General features: G+C 45.9%; 1 protein-coding gene across 3 annotated transcripts in view; it reads left to right on the forward strand.

Annotated features, from left to right (window-relative positions):
* Positions 1-20,054, forward strand: part of LOC308388742 (echinoderm microtubule-associated protein-like 6) — a 68,733-nt gene that overhangs the window by 10,708 nt on the left and 37,971 nt on the right. For all 3 annotated transcript variants that reach the window (XM_080869623.1, XM_080869624.1, XM_080869625.1), the window contains exon 2: positions 16,296-16,455. In XM_080869623.1, the coding sequence (XP_080725749.1) occupies positions 16,296-16,455 (160 nt within the window). The remainder of the gene's footprint in view (positions 1-16,295; positions 16,456-20,054) is intronic.

A 20,054-nucleotide genomic window follows, 5' to 3' on the forward strand; every position in this document is an offset into this window, starting at 1 on the left:
CTCTTTCATGGCCGCGGCCTCCTGCAGGGCGATCAGCCTTTATGTTCCTCTGTAGAGAAGCACAGGCGGCTGCTGAATGGCAGCAATTATCAGCCACTGGTTGCTGCTGCACACAGCTCACATTTCCAGCTCTCACATCTCAGTTCCCTTCAGCTTCGTGCTTTTCATCTTTTCCACGAGTCCGACTCAGACTGTAAAGATCTTCCTGCACGCTCTGACACTCTGACCAGTGTTCAAGTTTGAGGTCTTATTGTATAGCTTTGTTTTCTCACATGTCCACAGCATGTGCCTTTTTAAATTCAGCCCAAATACTAAACGCATCATTGATGTGTTTGAGGGATGTTGTTGTGAGATTTTTGCTCATTTTAGTTAAATTTCAGTCGAGTGCTCTCCAATGAAACGCCTCCTCCTCGAGTTTCAAATGATATTTTAATGCGCAGAAATAAAGGTGAATATTCAGCCCTGGTACTCTTGCATCTGTCTGCTGCCTGCTGATCGTAGGATACTGATTGAGAGACTTAGAACCTGGGTGGTCGTCTCTGGGTCAGCTCTCGACTGGTTTTCTTGTGGTGTGCCTCAGGGCTCGGTCCTGGGACCTACCTATATGTCCTTTGGCACTGCATTCATCTTATAATGAAACTGATTGCAGCAAATTATCTGAATTTAAAAAAAAATTGAAGCTCTGATATGTGTACCTGACAACTTTGTTCCCATAGTAACGGAAACTCTTGGCTGTTACCTTTGATCAGGTGTTCAGGTGGGAGAACTTAAAGGAGGTCCAGCTGGCTTGGACTCAAGAGCTAGTCCTCAGTGTCCCCCAGTCAAATTTAAATTCAAATTTTATTTGTCTCATACACAGTCATACACAGTACAATATGCAGTGAAATGCTTAGACAACTGCTCGTGACCTAAAGAAAAAAAGACTATGAATAGGAGAGGAAATAAATATGAAAATTAAAATGAAGGGTAAATTTAACTAGGAAGGAATAAAATATAAAAATTCAAGTTAAAAATAAAATAACTGTACAACAAAATACACAATACACAATATAGAAATATATAAAAATATATGAAGAAATATAGAATAACAGCAGCTGTACAGTATTAAGTGGAAATGAAGAAATATAATGTCCAGTGTTGTGCAATCCACATGTGTAAGTGTCTTGTGCAGTGCAAATATGCTTAAAGTGATTTATTTAAGTGACTTGTGACAAAGTGATTAGATTAGATGACCACGCAGTGTAGTTGTGCAGTGGCCACTAGTGTAAACAAATGTCCAGTGTGTGTAAGAACCATATGTGTGGGTCAGTACTGTGTGGTGGTGTGATTGAGAGACCGTATCGCCTGCGGGAAGAAGCTCCTCCTCAGTCTCTCTGTGTTGGTCTTCAGGGAGCGGAATCGCTTTCCTGACCTCAGCAGAGAGAACAGTCTGTTGTTGGGATGGCTGAGGTCCTTCACCATCTTCCTGGCCTTGGTCCAGCACCGCCTGCTGTAGATTGAGTGCAGGTCAGGGAGCTCGGAGCGGATGGTGCGCTCAGCTGACCGCACAACCTTCTGTAGAGCTCGTCTGTCCTGCATGGTGCTGTTCCCGAACCAGGTTAAGATGTTTCCCGTCAGGATGCTCTCGATGGTGCAGGAGTAAAAGTTCCTGAGCACCTTGGAGGGCAGTTGGAAGTCTCTCAAGCGTCTGAGGTGGTAGAGACGCTGTCGGGCCTTTTTCACCACGGTGTTGATGTGACAGGACCATGACAGGTCCTGCGTGATGTGAACTCCGAGGTATTTGAAGCTGTCCACTCTCTCCACTGGGCACTCGTTGATGACGGGGGTCTGGTAGTTCCTCTCCTGCTTAGTGCTGAAGTCCACTATCAGCTCCTTTGTCTTACTGACGTTTAGAAGGAGGTTGTTCCTCTGGCACCAGTTCTCCAGTCCCCACGCTGAGGTGTTCCCAAGCTGTCAGGCAGAATCCCTGCACCCCAGCTCGGAGGCGTCCCAGTCAGATAGTCTGCCTCCTCTTATCTGCGATTCTTCTCGACACCCCTCTTGGATCGTGGCTGTAGGTGAGGCTACAAACAGAGGGTGTGATCTGGTTTCGGCTTAATGCACGGGACGCAGACACTCCCACTCAGTGGTCACTCCGCTCTCCCTCCTCGACTGTCACTGAAACATAAGAAGAGTCACAATCAGTCACTCGTCCCAAACACCTGTTCGGCCCCGCCTCCGTGCCGCCCCGGAAGCTCACCGTGCCACCCCTCCTCCACAGCGGGTCAGAGACCACACCCGCACCACACAGAGCGTCTAACGGCACCAGCTCTGCGTACAGGCAGCGTGTAGCCTACCGTGCACTCGCCTCCAGCTCTAAGGCTGACCCCACTACAGTGATGAAGTACTGCTGTCTGCTAAATGCAGACTTCACATCATCAAATCTGAATTTGTTGTGTTTTTGCATCATTTTGTTGACGAATGAAGGATCTGACTCTATTTCTCTCGTCCCCTGCTCTCGCCTTTCTGTCTTTCCCTTGTCCCACTTCCTGTTGGTTGCCTGCAGGTAGAACCTGACCGACCAACTGACAGACACACACACACACACACACACACACACACACACACACACACACACACACACACACAAAGGAAGCACTAAACCAAACCAAAGGACATCATTATGTTTGCTGTGCAGCTTTGATGGTATTTCTGCTTGACTGAGTAAAACAAACTGGTCATCCAGAGGCAGAGAGCGAGTCCTGTCTGTCTTAACCTTTTAAGACCTACCAGATAACGTCCTTCTCTTCCACCACGTCTACGTCCATCCTTGTCCACAGTCTTGTTACCTTCCACACTGACTGTTTGAATTCTCTCTTGCATGGTCTCCCCCAAAAATCCCTCCATAAGCTTCAACTGTTTAAAACTCTGCTGCCAGACCCCCTCCCCCCTTCTTCAGGTTCACTGGTTCCCTGTGAAATTCCAGATAATATACAAACTTCTTCTGCTCACCTTCAATGCCCTTCATGTCCTCGCTCCATTTTACCTTTCTGATCTCTTAAACACTTCAATCTTCTTCTTCTATCCAGCTTTCTGTGCCTTCTTTGCGCCTCAGCACCATGGGAAGCAGAGCTAAAAGCTGGTGGTGAGGCCCCCAGATATTCTGAGACCCCCAGATATAAGAAGCACTGGTTCTCTCCCCCAGTTTAAATCCCAACTCAAAACCCATCTGTTCAAATCTGCATATTCACTGTGAACTTATTGTTTATTTTATCTTGTGCTTTTTGTTTTCCATTGTTCTTCGTTGTCATTGTTCTATTGTTAAGTGTCCTTGGGTGACTTGAAAGGGGCTTTTAAATAAAATGTATTTTTTATTATTATATTATTGTCTGTGTGGATGCCCTGACAGACCCCCTACATTAGTTTATGTTAACTAACTAGCAACAGAACCCAGTGGAAAACTAAAAATCTATTCTGGGGAGTCACGTTTGTACCGTTCCAGGTTACAATGAGTTTGCTATTAAAACCAAGGTTGTACCGTCCACTTTACTCTCTGTCTCTTAACCCCTTAAGACCTGCCATAGAACCAAGTCCGGTTATCTTTATCTTTTTACTTGCTGTAGTGCCATTTTTGGGAGCATTTCAAGTTGCTATACAACCGTTATAGCCCAAATACAAAAAAGTTGAAGTTGAAAAAAATAGTTTCCAACAACAGGAAATTTATTTTAACTCATTCACTGCCAGCCATTGGCAGTGAATGAGTTAAACCCATTGACTCATTCACTGCAATTGACGGCTATAGACGTCAATGGCAGTGAATGAGTTAAGTGTCTTCATAGTTTTATTTTTGAGATACACCAATTTTTATATACTGCAGGAAAAACGAAAATAAATATTATAATGCAAATTTGTAAAAAACAACAACAAAAAAAACAGCATGTGCATCAAAATAAACTATTTCCAGCAGTGCAACTCGAGTTCTAAGCATCACAGAAACATACAGAAAGTCATTAAGTCAAACATAACTTTTAAAAACACCAGTATAGGCTTATAAGTCCCTGAAGGTAAAAAAAACGACATTTCCGTGAAAATGATGTCACTTCCGGTTTCGGGCAGGTAATGGCGGACATGCGATAGATATTATGTTTTTGTTCCTGCAAGCGCTTTTTATGCAATTTTTGCAAAGCTATATGTGGAAGGAAACTGTGACCGAGGACAAGCTGATGGCATAAGATGTAAGTACAACTCCTACGGTTTCACATGCAAAAAAAATTTATTGCGCTAACTTACGTGGTTCCGGTTCTACAGGGATTTAAAAATAGTTACGCAAAACGGAGCGTGCCCGCTCCGACCGGCTTTAGAGGGTTAAAAATGAACCATGATTCATATTTTTAATCAGCATGTTTGATATTTTTCAGTTTTGCAGCATTTCTGTGATATTTGTGTCTGATAAGATCACACCCACATCAGACTGAGGCCTCGTACGGACATAAATTCTCTCTTTGATATTAGAGGCTCTGAACAATCACAGCTTCTTCTCTTAAACTGTAAACATGAGTGAAAACAAACTGTTTCTCTGCCATTTCTTACAGAAACGCTGAACACTGATAAATCAAAGCCCCAAGAGAGAAGCTGTGGAAAAGTTGTTAGTGTCACATCCAGGACAACATTCAAATCCCTCCCGACACACACACACACACACACACACACACACACACACACACACACACACACACACACACACACACACACACACACACGCTGTGGTTAAATTTGTCACTTGCATGCACACTTACTTTATTCTTGTTTTACATGTTTGTATTAGTATTTTGTACTATGTGTGATATTAACACACATTAATTTGCACATCATACTAGGTCATATTAAGCTGTCCATCTTTGATATACAGTCTATGACCTGCTCAGAGCAGACGGCTGTTCCTGTTGGTTTTACAGCAGCAAAGCTTCAGAGCATCTTCCAAACACGCTGCACTGGTTTACAGTAAATGTGCTCTGATGAAGCCTCCTTCACCCTCCTCCCTGAGCAGCAGTTTCTGTGCATCTGTAGGGTTTTTAGGACGTCTGGGTTCTGGTGTTAGTTGCTTGCCCGATGAGCCGCCTTTCAGTGGATAAGCTGCGCCCGGTGTTTGTCCTCTTACCTCACAGACAACAGTTTGCAGGAAGCGATTAGAGCAAAGAAACTACAGACAAGGGGACTTAAATGAAACTGTGTAGACGTCCCTGCTGGATGAAGGAGGGCTGGACTTCATGCATCTGCTAGCACAGAAAGCAGAGAGGCAGTCAGACCTGCAGGCTCATCATCATCATCAGCAGCATCATGAGCATCATCAGCAACCACTAAACCAACCAGTTGAGCAGCTAACGCTAACTAGCAGGGACACCGCAGGCAGTGTGTGTGTGTGTGTGTGTGTGTGTGTGTGTGTGAAGCAAAGAGTAGCTCATTTCCTTCTCAACAGGAAGTGGCAGAGCTGATCAGGCGGGATGAAGATGGGAGTTAGTGTTGTTGTTGTAGTTAGCGGCTGAGTGGTCAGTGATGCGTTCACGGTTGCAGAGATGCTGCTGGCTCTCGTGTGAAGTAAAGTTTGCAGCAGATGTTTTGTTTGCAGCGTCTTTGGAGTCGTGTTTTCTCCTTTTTGTGCCTTTTTTGGTTATTTTGCATTTCTGTGAGCTTATTTCTGGTTGTGTGATGTTAGCATTGGATTCTCTCGGGCTTCCTGTCACAGTCCAAAGGCACACGTGTGAGGTTAACTGGTGATTCTGAATCAGTGTGTGAATGTTTGTGTCTCTGCGACAGGCTGGAGACCTGCCCAGGGTGTACCCCGCCTCTCAGCCTGTGACAACTGGGAGAGGCTCCAGCACCCCCACGACCCTGAATGGGATAACTGGGACGAGATGGATGGGCGAGCTTGTTTTTGTCAGCCGTTTAAAACTGAAGAAATCTAAAAGTCACATTTGATGATGCACGTCCAAACTCAAAGCCTGTTATCACACAATAATCTCAATCTGCTGTGTGCATGCTGCAGGTGTGCAGCAACAACATGCACATGTCATTGGTCAGATAATTACAAACAGCACAAACACAGCCCACAGGTGCAGTTCAGGTGAAGCTAGCAGCTACAGCCACCTGTGTCACCATCCACCTGTCAGTCAAAGAGGCCACGCCCCTAATAATGGTGAAATCTAAAAGCCTCCTCCCTCCTGTACAGGTGTTATGAAGGAGGCAAGTAGAGGCGGTTTGTGTATCAGGCTGTAAACATGTTTATTTCTGCTTTAAAGTTTAAAAATGGGAGTCACTGCTGCCTCTGCTGGACGTTAGAGGAACTGCACATTTCAGCTTTATTTTCCAGCCCCGGAGGTTGAAGCTGGTTTCACTTCGGCTCTCAGGTGACGATGTGGGCTGAAACACTACAGCTGAGCATTCAGGTCACCGAGCTGATGAAGAGAGGCCGGCTGACTGCTGACACTCCGCTGCACACACGTTGCACTAAACACTGCAACACATTATGTAAAATACGCCCCCCGGGCTCATTCAGCAATCTGTCCGTGACTGGGATACAAGCTCCGATAATTTAAGATTATTCCAAGTTCTCGATAAATAACCGGCGGCGTGCGCCTTCCGATCGAGTGAGGAGAATCTGGGTTGAGCGCGGCTGTTTTCACTCTCCAGATCGCTGCTCAATGACTCGTGAAAAGCAGAGGGAATAATTCCTTGAAGGCTCTTTTGTTTCGTGCTTCTGTTCATTTGCCAGACTCTGTAAATGGCAGCGTGCGGCGCAGACCTGGTGGCTCCGTGGATTCACAGCTCGCTGGTCTTCATTAAGATGATGACTAAGAAATTATCTGTCCAGCATCCCACCATTAATCTGCCCCGCGGCCGCCAGTGTTCCCACGATCTGTTGGCACTCACGCACACTCAGATTTACTCAAACCTCTCGGGGTGTTATGTCACTCTGCAGTGCGGCTCTCAAAGGGCTGGGGGCTGAGTTTAAGCTACTTATTGTGAGGAGAGAAAGAGAAACTGAACCGTGTGGCCTTTAAAAGAAAAGATGGCTGAGCGTCAGGAAAAGGTTCTTTCTTTCCTCCCTCCGAGACTCTTATGAGACGTTTTTTATTTCACTCAACAGAAACTTTTCCTCTGCCTGCAAGCCTGTTGAGGATCCTCCAGCAGAGAGCATGTCGCTATCATTTCTCGTTGAAGGGATTCAAGCAGCACTTCCCCAAGTACACGACCCCAAAGCGATGATCTGATTCTGTGCGCTCAAACCAAACCGATCTCAGCGACGACATCATCTGCTTCCATTACACAGACAAACCTCCGAGCTGCGAACAAACGGAGGAAGACGGCGGTTTGAAGTCTGAAAAGACTGATGGTCAGTAACTTTCAGAAGGACTGGTTTGTTCGGCGCTGCCAGCGACTCCCAGGTTTACAGACTTGCTCTGGACTGCTGGGTGTGGATCTCAGTCATGTGATCACAGCTTTGAGAGAAAAATACTGCATAAAAGCTGCCGACCTGTCAGGTGCTTCAAAACTAGTAAAGCACACCGCTCTGCTCGTTCCAGCTCAGCGTTTTTATTGTTGGACTCTCCCGGAGTAGCTTTGCATGAATCAAGTTCAGAGTAAGCCTTCTGTGTCTGAAACGAGCTGTTTTAGCTCCTCTCCCTGAAATCTAGATTTCCTGTGACTGGCTCCACCCACCTGGTAAAAAGACGTTTTGAAGATGACCTGTAACATCTTCCTCCTCCTTCTGGGAGCTCACGTTGGGGTTCTCTAAAGCGAATCATCATTTAAAGTCCTGAATCCCGCCTCCACACGCTCTGCGCTTTAGCCTGACGAGAAGATTTGAATCTGTTCCTGTGATTCTTCCATAGTAGATGGATCTTTAGCTGATAACGAGCTGTGCCTTACTCCTGAGTTGAACTGAAAGGACTTGAAGTCATGAAATGTTTTATTTTCTCGGTGCATGACGTGAGCTCCAGCGTGTCGGTTCATCCGTGACAGCCGCCCGTCGCTGTCTGTGTCCACTCAAGCAAAACTTACAGGAAACCGACTCACTGTGCAACCAACGTGTAATTAACAATGATGAGATATTAAAAAACCGACTCGACTGCGTTTGTGCCTCTGAGACCTGCTTTTATGTTGGATGCTTTGAGGTCAGGTGGGATCCTTTCAGATGTTATTGGCTGTCATTTCCACCTGATTCGGTCTCGGCTGGTTTCCAGCACAGAAACATTTGTCTGTAAAATCCTTTCAGTTTGTTGTAAATATGCTGAATTTTGTGAATGTAAGAGTCTGTTGGTAGCAGCAGGAGAAGAGTCCAGATGGTTTATGGAAATATTTTTCCAGCAGACTCCCCAGTGTTCTCAATTATCTCTGCAAGGTCGAGCGGGGAAAACAAGCTTTTATTGTTTGATGCAGGACCGCGAGCACGCTCAGGAGGAGGAGTTCCTCTGGGCTATTTATAGAAGCTGCCCTGATTTCACCACCTGCTATAAATAAACTCACCTACATGCTTTTCATTCAGAGCTGTGCGTCAGGCTGTTTACGAGAATGGAAAGGAGCCTGTAGTAGCGACGAGGTCAAAGGTGACGGCTCCTCTGAGGGATGAACCAGGAGATCGTTGCAGCTTTGGACAGATTTGCATGAATATCAGCTTTGATAAAGCACATGTCTCAGTCTAACAGGACTGTCTTTCCCAAAATGTACTCTGTGTTTTCTTCAGTCAGACCTGAAACAAGTGCCTGAGAACATCACTTCATCAGGACAGTGTTGATGAAGTGAGCAGACGGCAGGTTTACGAGTGGCTCATGCAGGCATCTGAGCCTCGCCGGACGACATCAATGGCAAAGACGGCGCTGTACCAAAAATCACCCAGTGACTGCTTTGGTTACGAGCCTATTTCCATGGTAACCTGTAGTTTTTCTGTTGGTCTGCAAATGCTCACTAACCACTCACACAGTGGTGGTAAAACTCGAAAAAGGTTCGCCTTCAAAGTAAAACATGTTTTACATGGCACAACATTTATTTTGAAGGTGAACCATTTCCATTTCCTGTTTGCATGGAGACGCTGGGGTTTGAATGCCCGAGACTCTCAGAGCTGAAGAAGCTTCTTCAATGAGACGTGAAACGTGGTGTGAAGCATGACTGAGAGCCTGCACAGACGTGAAGCAGATCAGCTGACTGCAGCACCTGCTGTACTCTTAATGCACACACACACTCTGTGGTTATTATTGAAAAATGTGAAAATCCGCTGATCAAAGCTGTGAACCAGAGCGATCTTATGACTTCATGCTGTTTGGCATGTTCAGATGATACTTGTGTCGACTGCTGACAGACTCCATCATTCGCTGCTGAATGCAAACGAGGTTAAAATCGTTCGGTCGTCTCCAGCTCATTACAGTCTCATCATGCTGGGAGTAGGAAATAAATAAACTTCCTGTTTCTCTCAGACTCGCTCCTCTCTCTGCAGAGCTGCCCCCCCCCCTCCAATCATAAATCTGTGAGCCCTCCTCATCATGCACAAATGTCCTTTGATGGATGAACATTTGTCCACACAGAAAGAAGCTGTAATGGTGCCAGTTAAACTGGAATGAGCACACATCCTCCAATGAATACTGTAAATGCCATATGAATAATAAATTATCTGGCTGTGTGTGTGTGTGTGTGTGTGTGTGTGTGTGTGTGTGTGTGTGTGTGTGTGTGTGTGTTCAGTTTAAATTAATTCCTATGTGAACGTTTCCCAGATTGCCTCTCTTCAGTCAGATCTCCCCGCTGGCAGCAGCGGCCGCTCGGCGCTTCGTTGCTCTCAGATGAGGCTTTGATCAGCAGGAAGCAGACGCTGATGCTTTTATACTCTTTACACTAAAATCATCGTCGTCACTTATCCCTGTAAACGAAGGCCCAGCCTTCCTCCAACACCTCAGGCTGCATATTTAGAAAAATAAGAGCATTTTAGGGAAATATGCAGCTCTGCTCTCAGGTGGAAAACATGTCGTGTGATTAATTATAAACCCCTCGAATAGCCATAACAGTGACGTCATCATTCGTCAGAGTGATGCGTTATTACAACATATTTACAGTCAACACACGTATGAAACATGTGCCTCAAATTTAGAGTAACGATTTTGGTTTCTTTGGTCGACGTTGTCTGAAGAGATCGTAATGAAAATGTAACAACTTTCACAATCAGACCAAGGACGCCCCGTATGCTCCGAGCCTGTCGGACAGTTTGTTACTGCGTTTATAGAATAATTATGAAGCTGAGCATATGACCACAGCGCTCACGTGAAAATTATAAGGACTCCCGCTCTCATCGTGTCCTCGTCACACACAGGTGAGCCAATCAAACATCACAATACACACTAATGTAAATCCTTTACAGCTGTTGTCCAGCGGTCCCATTTAACTTCAATATTTAATATAAAATGAACTCATAATATTCTCATTAAAAAGAATAAATGAATATTCCGGCACAGGTGAGCCTCCATATCAGAGAGTTGGCTTTCATGAGGGATTCGTTTGTTTTTCTGCAGAACATCGCCGCCTTTCACCCACATCTGTAAACCTCTGGACAGGAAAGAGGCGACCCTGTTTGTTAGTGTAACAGTGAATGAATGACAGTGCGGTCAGGGCCGATGTTTGAGTCGGGGTGTGTGTGTGCCTCTGTGAGAGCAACAAACCAACCAACCCTGCTGTAACGTTTCCTCAGACACACCTTCACGGCCAGGCTTCCTGCAGACAGCAGCCACCCGGCTTCAGTGGGATAGACACAGCACACATATTTTATCCAAGTCTGATTTTTGTAATATTCCATGAAATATATAAAAGGTTTTTAATTTTCCGTAATATGTATGGAAAAGCTCAAATTATTGTAAAAGAGCTGTTGCTCACAGAGCCTTTAAAGCATGAATCTGCTCATTAACAGCATTAAATATTTGTGCAGAAAGAAACCATCCGATCGTTCACTCGCAGCTTTTTCTTGTGCCAAACATTTAGACACACGCTCTCTGCAGGTGAATCATTTATTAATCACATTATCGGGGCTGCACACTCAGGCTATGATTAGCAGCAAATCAGTGCAGCTGCTATAAATAACCACAAAGTGCTCGAGTGTGTGGGCTTGTGTTACTCATGTTGTGAGGCCATAAATCTGTTAATGAAGTCACACTGTGAGGACCGAGTCCTCTGAATGTAAGTCGTTAAGTCGATGGAGACGTGTGAGCGAGAGAGTGTGAAAAGAGATGAAGAACACAAGGATGAGATGATAGAAGGATGAGTTATTAGAGAAGAGGAGGAGCATCACTCTGCAGTAGGGCTGCCACGATTAGTCGACTATCAAAATCGTCAACGACTAATTTAATAGTCGACGCGTCGTTTGAAGCTTTGTAAGATCCCAAAAGACGCAGGAATAAGTAGCAGGATTTAAGAGTGTAATAACGGACTGAAACAGAAGATGGCAGCACTGCATGTACAAGGATGCCAGCTGCCGTTAAACCCCCGAAGAAGAAGAAGCAGTGTCCCAGAATTCATAGCGCAGCCCAGCTCAGTTTCCAACAATGGCGGCAGCTAGTTAGTTTTAATATTACTCTTATTATTCTTTTTGGGTCACAAAATAAACGTTTAACATATTTTCAGGCGAGATTGTAGCTGTGGAAACCTCAAATATCGGCTCAGTTTATCAGGACACCACATATTTTCAAAAGCGCTCCGACGTTTTCGGAGACGTCTGTTACCCACTAGCTCGATAGCGAGCCGGGGGCTAGGCTAACTAGAGCCGTGAGAACACCGGACTCCCGGCAGATCGTTTTCAAACCCACCGCCGCTACTCAGGTTAAACATGATATATGAGTCACTTAGATAACTTGAAAATGTTATTGTTTGGCTTTTTTTTAGTATTTTATTTGTTCCTGAGTAAATCGGTTTGGCTGAGATTAAAGTTATAGTTTTTACACAGCTGAATAAACGTCAAGCAGACAGCTGATTATCAGAAGTGTGAGATGCTCGAGAATTTACTCTGGTGTCCTGTTATATTTTAGATAGCAAGGAGTTTATTAAACTTCACCGAAACAATCTGCAAATTTCATTTAAATTTAATAAACGATCATCTTGTCTTTATTTTTAGTTAGCACAGACCTTACACACTTAAAGCTGTAAGCTAGTGATAGTTATATAAGAGCAGATGCTGCTGGTGCAATCCGGTTGTTCAGTCTGACGTCACTAGCCGTGTCTGGGCCTAAACTCCGCTGCAGGTCCATATATCAAACGATCACTATGGCATTACTGAGAGTTAAAAACTGTCTAAAGTCTTTCCTCTTTAATAAAATGATCAGCGTTCTGCTCTACCAGGTGTACCAATTGAGTTTAACATCCAGGCATCCATGAAAACGGAATTTATGACATTTAACGGAGTTAGAAGTTAGCAGGGAGTTAGCTCGCTAGCTTCTATCTAAATACAATATAACATGTCCTGACTGCCGGGTTTTGGAAACAAATTAAAACGTACAGCTCTGCTATCACTTCCAACATAAATGAAGACAGAAAACTAAACAGCAGTGACGTTTGTAGGGTTACTGAAGTTGGGCTAGCTGCTATATAATGATGTGCTACGTGACCGCTAGCGACACAGCTATGTTAGCATAATATAAACAAGCTAACTTTTTTTCCACTTGATAAAAGTTAACGTGAGTGTTCTCGGTGGTCAGGGACAAATGTAATCGCATGGCAGGATGCTGTAAAAGGACCAAACTTCAGCCAGGAGAACAACTGAGATAATCCATCCACAATACGAGGTTAGTCATTCATATACTGCTGCATGGGCTGGGCTGTAGTTACATCCTAAGGTTTTAAAAACTGAGCTTAAATAAATGATTAGTGGTAATAAAAGCCGAGGGAGGTCAACAGTGATCACTGACTGTTTTAGGAGCTTTTTGAGATCAAATAGAAGAAAATACAAAACATTAAACATGTTAACAACACAAAAGCCATATTAAACGCAGACTACTTTAGACCCGGAAGTAGGATTCGTCACGTCATCACTTAACGACCGGATAAGCTGTACATTTTACGTCCAATGGATGATGATCTGATTAGTCGACTATCAAAATAATTGTTTGTGGCAGCCCTACACTGCAGACACGGAAACACAGAAACAAGTCGTCACAAAGCCCAGTTTTAGTTTTAACGATGCTCATCTTTCATTAAGAGTCTGTAGACAAACCTGGAGACAGTCCTGTGAGCCTGTGTGTGTGGTTTTAGGTTCCAGGTCAGAGGTCAGCGTGTGTGTGCTGCTGTTTAACTCAGTCCCTGCGTGCTAACCATGTTACTTTAACTAAAAACAAGCTGACTGTACCTTTAAGGAACATTAACCCTGGCTTCATTGTTTACATCTGAAGCTTGTGTCACTCTGTGGCTCTGATTGGAGGTTTCACATGACAGTGAAGGATATTCCCCCGTCTGTGAGTGCTGCACATTTATGTGGTGATTTTCTTATTTTTAGACCAGCCTGCTTTTCTCTAATACTTTGTAAATTAGTCATCCGGCCCATAACAGCCTTCTTTGACCTTCTGTTCAGACTCATGGGTGTGAAAGGATGTGAGAGAGAATTCATTTCTACTGAGTAGAAATGAATTCTACTCGCCTCTGTCAGTGCGCCCCAGGGCAGCTGTGGCTACAATGTAGCTTGCTATCGCCAGTGTGTGAATGTGTGTGTGAATGGGTGAATGACTGAATGTAGTGTAAAGCGCTTTGGGGTCCTTAAGGACTAGAAAAGCGCTATACAAATGCAGGCCATTTTACCATTTACCAGTATAAACTCTGTAGCTGTACACACACACACACACACACGCTCGGTTTTATCAAATGTCAGTGAGATAAAGAGTAGAGTATAAATACGACAAAAAACCAAAGAAGAAGACGTCTGGAAGTTGTCGGGTATCATCCAGTAGAGACGGGTGTTCAGGTGTGTGTGTGTGTGTGTGTGTGACCTTGGCTCCACAGTTGTCATGCTCAGACCTCAGCTTCCCTGCCCTTGGCAATACGGTTGTTATAGCAACCGCGGCAGCTTGCAGGCTCATTGGCTGGCAGGTTGAGAAGGAACGTCTGAGCGTGTGTGTGTGTGTGTGTGTGTGCGTGTGTGTGCGTGTGTGCGTGTGTGTGCGTGTGTGCGTGTGTGTGCGTGTGTGCGTGTGTGTGCGTGTGTGCGTGTGTGTGCGTGTGTGTGTGTGTGTGTGTGTGTGTGGAGAGAGATACCATCTCTGAGATCAATGGAGCTTCGTGGCCGACACACCTGTTCTATTTCTGCTTCTATTATTTCATACACGGCTGCTCCGTGTGTCACACACCTCTGCATGCACTGACCTTTCCGAACTACACACACAGACTCACACACACACAGGTCTCAGGTTAAGCTACAGGTACCACAGTGCAGTGAGCGTGCTGGTTGAACATCAGCCCCTGTGAGTAAATCTGTTCGTACTATTATTATTATTGCTGTTCCTCCAGATGCTCATGTTTATCCTCTGAACCAGCACACGGAGACACAATAACATCCTGATTTCATAAAAATGTAAACGCACCAGAAATGGGAGCAGTTTATTTTGACCCATCGACCCCGGGAGCTGAGGCTGGGTAAAAAGGAGCGTCAACAATTAAATGTTCAACTTTTACAAATATTGTCCTCATGTTCAGCTCTATCTTACCATCACAGTTCAAAATAAGCCTTCTTTTTATCAGACTGAAACAAGCCTCCCCTCAGAAATCCAGTTTTCCTCTTACTGACAGCAGGATAAGGACGGTGTTCCCACATTTATCCAGCCATGTTTTCCAGCTCCTGTGGGATCGCGTGCCGTCTCCATCCCAGCAGGCTAAAACTGCCCAGCCCGCCTCACTGTGCTGATTGGCTGACAGCAGCAGCAAAATGGATCCATGAGTGTCACACACCGGATCTGAGAGGACGGACAAAACTGTCCGTCCTCTCAAACAGGAGACAGAAAATAAACTGGTGTCTGTGAGGTCACAGTGAGGAGACTCGGCGAAGGTCACGAAACACGACCTTTACAACAATAACAGAGCATGAGACTGTGTGTGTGTGTGTGTGTGTGTGTGTGTGTGTGCTGATAATGATGCCATTAAAGCAGCAGGTGTATTTATAGCGCTGTCTGCAAAGGAGAACATTGACCCTCTGAACGGGAGACGAAGAACGATCCTCCCGCGCCGATCGGCGCATCGGGCGACAAGAGAACGCCATCGAACTCGGTCCATCGCGGCAGTTGCTGCTTCATCCCATGACAGCTTGGCCGAGCGTGAATCTTCAAGGAACGTACTCCTCCAAGTTATTTTGGGTCTTCCTCGCCGTCTCTTTCCATTCCTCGGGTTCCACAGAACCGCGACATGGGTGGGTCTCGGGTCCGGTAGCCGAAGGATGTGAGCGGCGAATCTGAACCGGCGCTTGGTGACTTGGACGTGGAGCGGCTTCCTCGTTAGTAACGCGATCCCGATATGTGATCTTGAGCAGCCGTCGAAGGCAACGCTGTTGGAAGATGTCGAAATCATTGTTGGGTCTGCGCCTCGCAGGCCTCGCTGGTTCAAAGACTCATCACCCGTGAAGAAAGAAAGACAAACAGCTCAACTTGCTAGCAAGGGGAGCCTGGTCAGATCCTCAGAGCAGCAGTGTGTGTGTGTGCATGTGGGTGTTTTTGTGTGACTTCCTGCTGATCGCAAAGGGTCACCTCCCCTCACCCTGCATATGACTCAACCCCTTTTTAACAGTCTCACCACACAGAAGCACAGGTGAGGCCATAAAGGGCAGGAAGTAAAACATCCTCCCTAAATAAGGACCAGAAGCTTACATGCAGTGTGCTGTTACCCTCGATGTGGGGAACAGAAAAATCTCTAAACATACAGGTTAAAACAAGGTTTACAGATTTAAGCACAACGACAGCATTTAACATTTCACTCTAACATTCATTAAAAAGTTTATTTCTACATGTTTATGATGATTCATCACTTCTACCACTGTGTGACACCAAATCCATCACGTAAAGCTGCGAGTGACGAATCGGTTCCAACATTAAATCTTTAAAATGATGTAAAAACGCTGCCACAGTCACTGCTGTGATGTTCGTGCGTGTGTTGTAGTTTTAAAGCAGCTCTTTGTTTGCCTGAGTAAAGTTTTGAGTGCTCCTTTACTCCTGCGTATACCTTATAGCCATATGTTCTCTGATTGGTCGTCTGTGTTATTACCTGTCTCCTCCCCTCCGTCCTTTGTCTTTCTAACGTCTCCGCCTCTTTCCTCCCTTCAGCCTGGCGCTGCACCCGGAGCGCTCCCTGGTGGCGACGGGTCAGGTGGGCAAGGATCCGTATGTGTGTGTGTGGGACACCTTCACCGCCCAGACCGTGTCGCTGCTGCGTGACGGACACACACACGGCATCGCCTGCCTCGCATTCAGCGCTGATGGACAGGTGACGCGCACACACGCGCGCACACACACACACACACACACACACACACACACACACACACACACACACACACACACACAGTCTAAGACTATGATTTTTAAAGATAAGGCTGGAATCAAATGTAAATTTTCTGGAAACTCTTTAGTTTTCATGTGAATGAATGAGCTGCATTAATAATTAATAATCCACCTTAAATCTACAGCATGCAGTGTAATGTAATCTTCAACACTGAGACCCTGCAGCTGGTGGGATCATTTCTATGTGAAGGATTTTGACAAAGATTTGACATTTATGCTGAACACAAACACATCCAGCATAAAAAGCATGAACGATGAAAGTCCTGCATTATTCTTAATGAGCACCAGGGGGCGACAGCAACAAGATTTCTGCTCCTTTAGAAGTGCGACACTTTGCGTCACACTGAGTAAAACATTAGAAATAAGGACCATCCAGCCCGCGCTCGCTGCACTCTCAGGCTTCGTGACATCTTTGATACCGTCTGTGGTTTTGAGTAAATAAGCCCGTGTGGCCCAGTGGGAATCTGTGGTCCACATAAACGCCGTCATCGGTGCTGTCGACTGATATTATTGCTTAGTAACAGGACTTGAGGCCCGTTTTTTGGGTTTACTGGGACCCAGATTATGACTCTGCCCGTGGGGCCCTCATGATGCTTGATGTGACGATAAGCAGACCTCTGAGGCTGAATGTGTCCTGGCGGCTTTTGTCAGATGAGTTTTGAAATTTCCGCTTTAGAAACGTGACAAAGATTTAGTCGTCCATCAGGGCTGTGGGCAGTAAATTTTTCTGCAGAGATAATGAAGCATTATGAAGTTTATCGGGGTCAGTCAAAGCCCAATAATCAATCTGTGTGTGTGTGTGTGTGTGTCCTGCATCAACCCAAAGGTCATAGAAGAATGACTTGGTGAGAGGAAGGAGGGGCAGGAAAAGGGCAGAGTGAGCTGAGAGGATGATGATAAAAGTAATGACATCATCCATCACTTTGGTTCAGTAACTTACAGTCAAAGGTGGAAAATGAGTGCGGTGCAACCCACCTGTCCTAAACTCACACACAGCATCAACCTCACATCATTTTCTCTACAGCTGCATCGATTTACCGCAGGTCGCTCTGTCAGAGGCGAGCACGCCTGGTCTTCAGACTCTGGCACGATGCACTTTGATTCTTTGGAAGAAGAACGCAGACATCGCGCTAAAGTTCGTGTCAGACCCTTGTGTCCTCACAGGGCTCCTCTCTGTGTCAATCAGCACAGTTATTAATGCTTTGTGTGCGACCCCATCGTGCTGCTGAAACACCTCTGAGGACTCCACAAACATCTGCAGGTGCTCCGTAGTATCGCACACCGACGATGGTAGCAGCTGCGACGTGACGCCTCTGTGGACGGGACTTGTTTTTCCTGCACATCCCACCTGCCTGGTTGGATTTCTGGGAAGTCCAATTGGAAAGCTTCCTCGAACTCTTCATCGTGCTCCTCAAACCCTTTCTGAGAACAGAGCAGAGCTTATTAACAGATGGACATCCTCTGTAATGGCCAGCAGGGGGCGGCTGGCTTCAGTGAGCGCTCTCCTGATCAGTTTATGGTCTCAGTCGCTGCTTTCGAGTCTTTTCAAGTCAACATCATATTAATTTAGGAAATTATCCTCCGGTTTGAGTGAGGCAGGACCAGAGAGCGGGACAGGGTTAAAGGTCAGCCCCAAGTCACGGCTGGTTTCAACACACTGAGAAACAATCAACCTCGTTACCGATGACTTTGTCAGTATTTTAAAGGAGCTCCTGAAAATCAAAACCTGATTCAAATTTGACCGACGGCTGATTAAAGATCGTCTTCTCGGGCGCGTCGGGTCGGAGAAACGTCGAGCGCTCGTTCTGTGACGTGTTTCTGTCATAACCAGCAGTTAATGTTGCAGTAGATCAGAATATGAACAGCCGTCCATCCTGTGGCTGATTGTACGTTTGCAGTCTGAATATTGAGGCACGTGTAGCCTTTAGCAGACATTGTGATTAACACCTCGGTGCACAAGCTCGATTCATGACGTGCTTTGGTCAACAGGAAGAGCAACAGTAGCAGGAGATGGTCTGCTTTAAGGCGTGGCTGATCAGTGCCGTCCTCAGTGTGATGCTTTTATTAAAACAGCGTTATTATTCCTTATACTGTGGAAGATGAGCTCTCTAAACACCGGTGGGGTTTTCCTCTCGTCTCCGTGACATGTGCAGTTTTAATAAAGATGCCTTTCACTCATTGCAGTCGCATATCTCCTGCTCCAGTGCTGGATGTTCACAGCCAATCAGAAGAACATTGTCTTAGAGAGGGGAGGAGTTACAACTGCTGCACTGAGGCTCATGAGATAAAGAAGGATTACTTTGAACTGTGAATCATGCAAAGCTGCTGAAGGACATCAGCTGACTCTGAAACCTGAAAATGGGTCAAGATCAAGTCCAGGTTCAGATTTCTGGCTTTTGTAAATGTGAATATTAAAGCGCGTTGCTCCTGAAGCATTGGTTGCTTTCTGCGATCACATGTAGACTCGTACGTGTAGTGACGTTCGTGTCCTCGTGCTTCCCGGACTTTTTTTAGTCCGATCAGATTCCCAGGAGCTGTAATCCAGGAAGCAGACGCTCCATTTGTTCTGCCATTGACTGTCTCGTTCTGCTCCTGACCTAAATGTAGTACGGGATGTGCACGCACATCTCTCTGCATGTTTGATTTCACTCATCCGTGTGTGTGTGTGTGTGTGTGTGTGTGTGTGTGTGTGTGTGTGTGTGTGTGTGTGTGTGTGTGTGTGTGTGTGTGTGTGCAGCCTGAGCAAATAGTTCCCTCTCAGCCACCTGGAGTGCTGGAGTTGCTTTTATACGCCCCCTTTTCCCTCCCGCTGACTCCACCGTGACTCATTTAGCAAACAAACCTGGTGGAGTCGCTCTGAGTTTACCGGCAGCGCCGCGTCTGACGGCAGCGCCACAGACGCCAAACTCGGTGTCGTGTCAACACGTTAGAATAACTTCTAACGAATGCTTCCCCCAGTCCCTGCAGGTCCCTCCCGTCGTGTCAGCCTGCGGCTGGGAAAATGAAACGCGTCACAAACCAACATATGAAATAACCCTGGGTGTGAGTGGGCGGCGTGCGCGGTAAATAAACTGTTTCTCAGCAACTGATGCTGAAATAAGAAAATCAATAGAGCTGTAAAGAGCGAAATCATAAATAACAGCAGCTTAGAGTCAGACCCGCCTTCACTCACAGAGTACATGATGATGGTGCTGACGGGTTTATCAGCTCTGTTCACGTGCAGCTCAGCTTACAAAATACCCGAATACCTGAAGGTGGGCGTGGACCCGGAGCTGAGGACCATCTTCATCGACCATCTCAGACGTGCTCTCGCTGTCCTCTTTCTGCCGTTTGGTGGCGTTTCTGTGCGTTAGGGAGCGTCAACATGAAAACACCTTAACCATCATCCTCCAGCTCTCCTGTGCTCCACAGCTCCGTAGCCACCCGCCATCGTTATCTGTCGACGGCCCAACATCGCTTCACTAATGATGAGATTTCCATCCAAACGTCCTTCAGTCTGAAGACGGTTCGTCATCTTTGGAA

Source organism: Rhamphochromis sp. 'chilingali' (assembly GCF_963969265.1).
Source record: "Rhamphochromis sp. 'chilingali' genome assembly, chromosome: 20".
In the NCBI taxonomy this organism is placed as follows: domain Eukaryota; kingdom Metazoa; phylum Chordata; class Actinopteri; order Cichliformes; family Cichlidae; genus Rhamphochromis; species Rhamphochromis sp. 'chilingali'.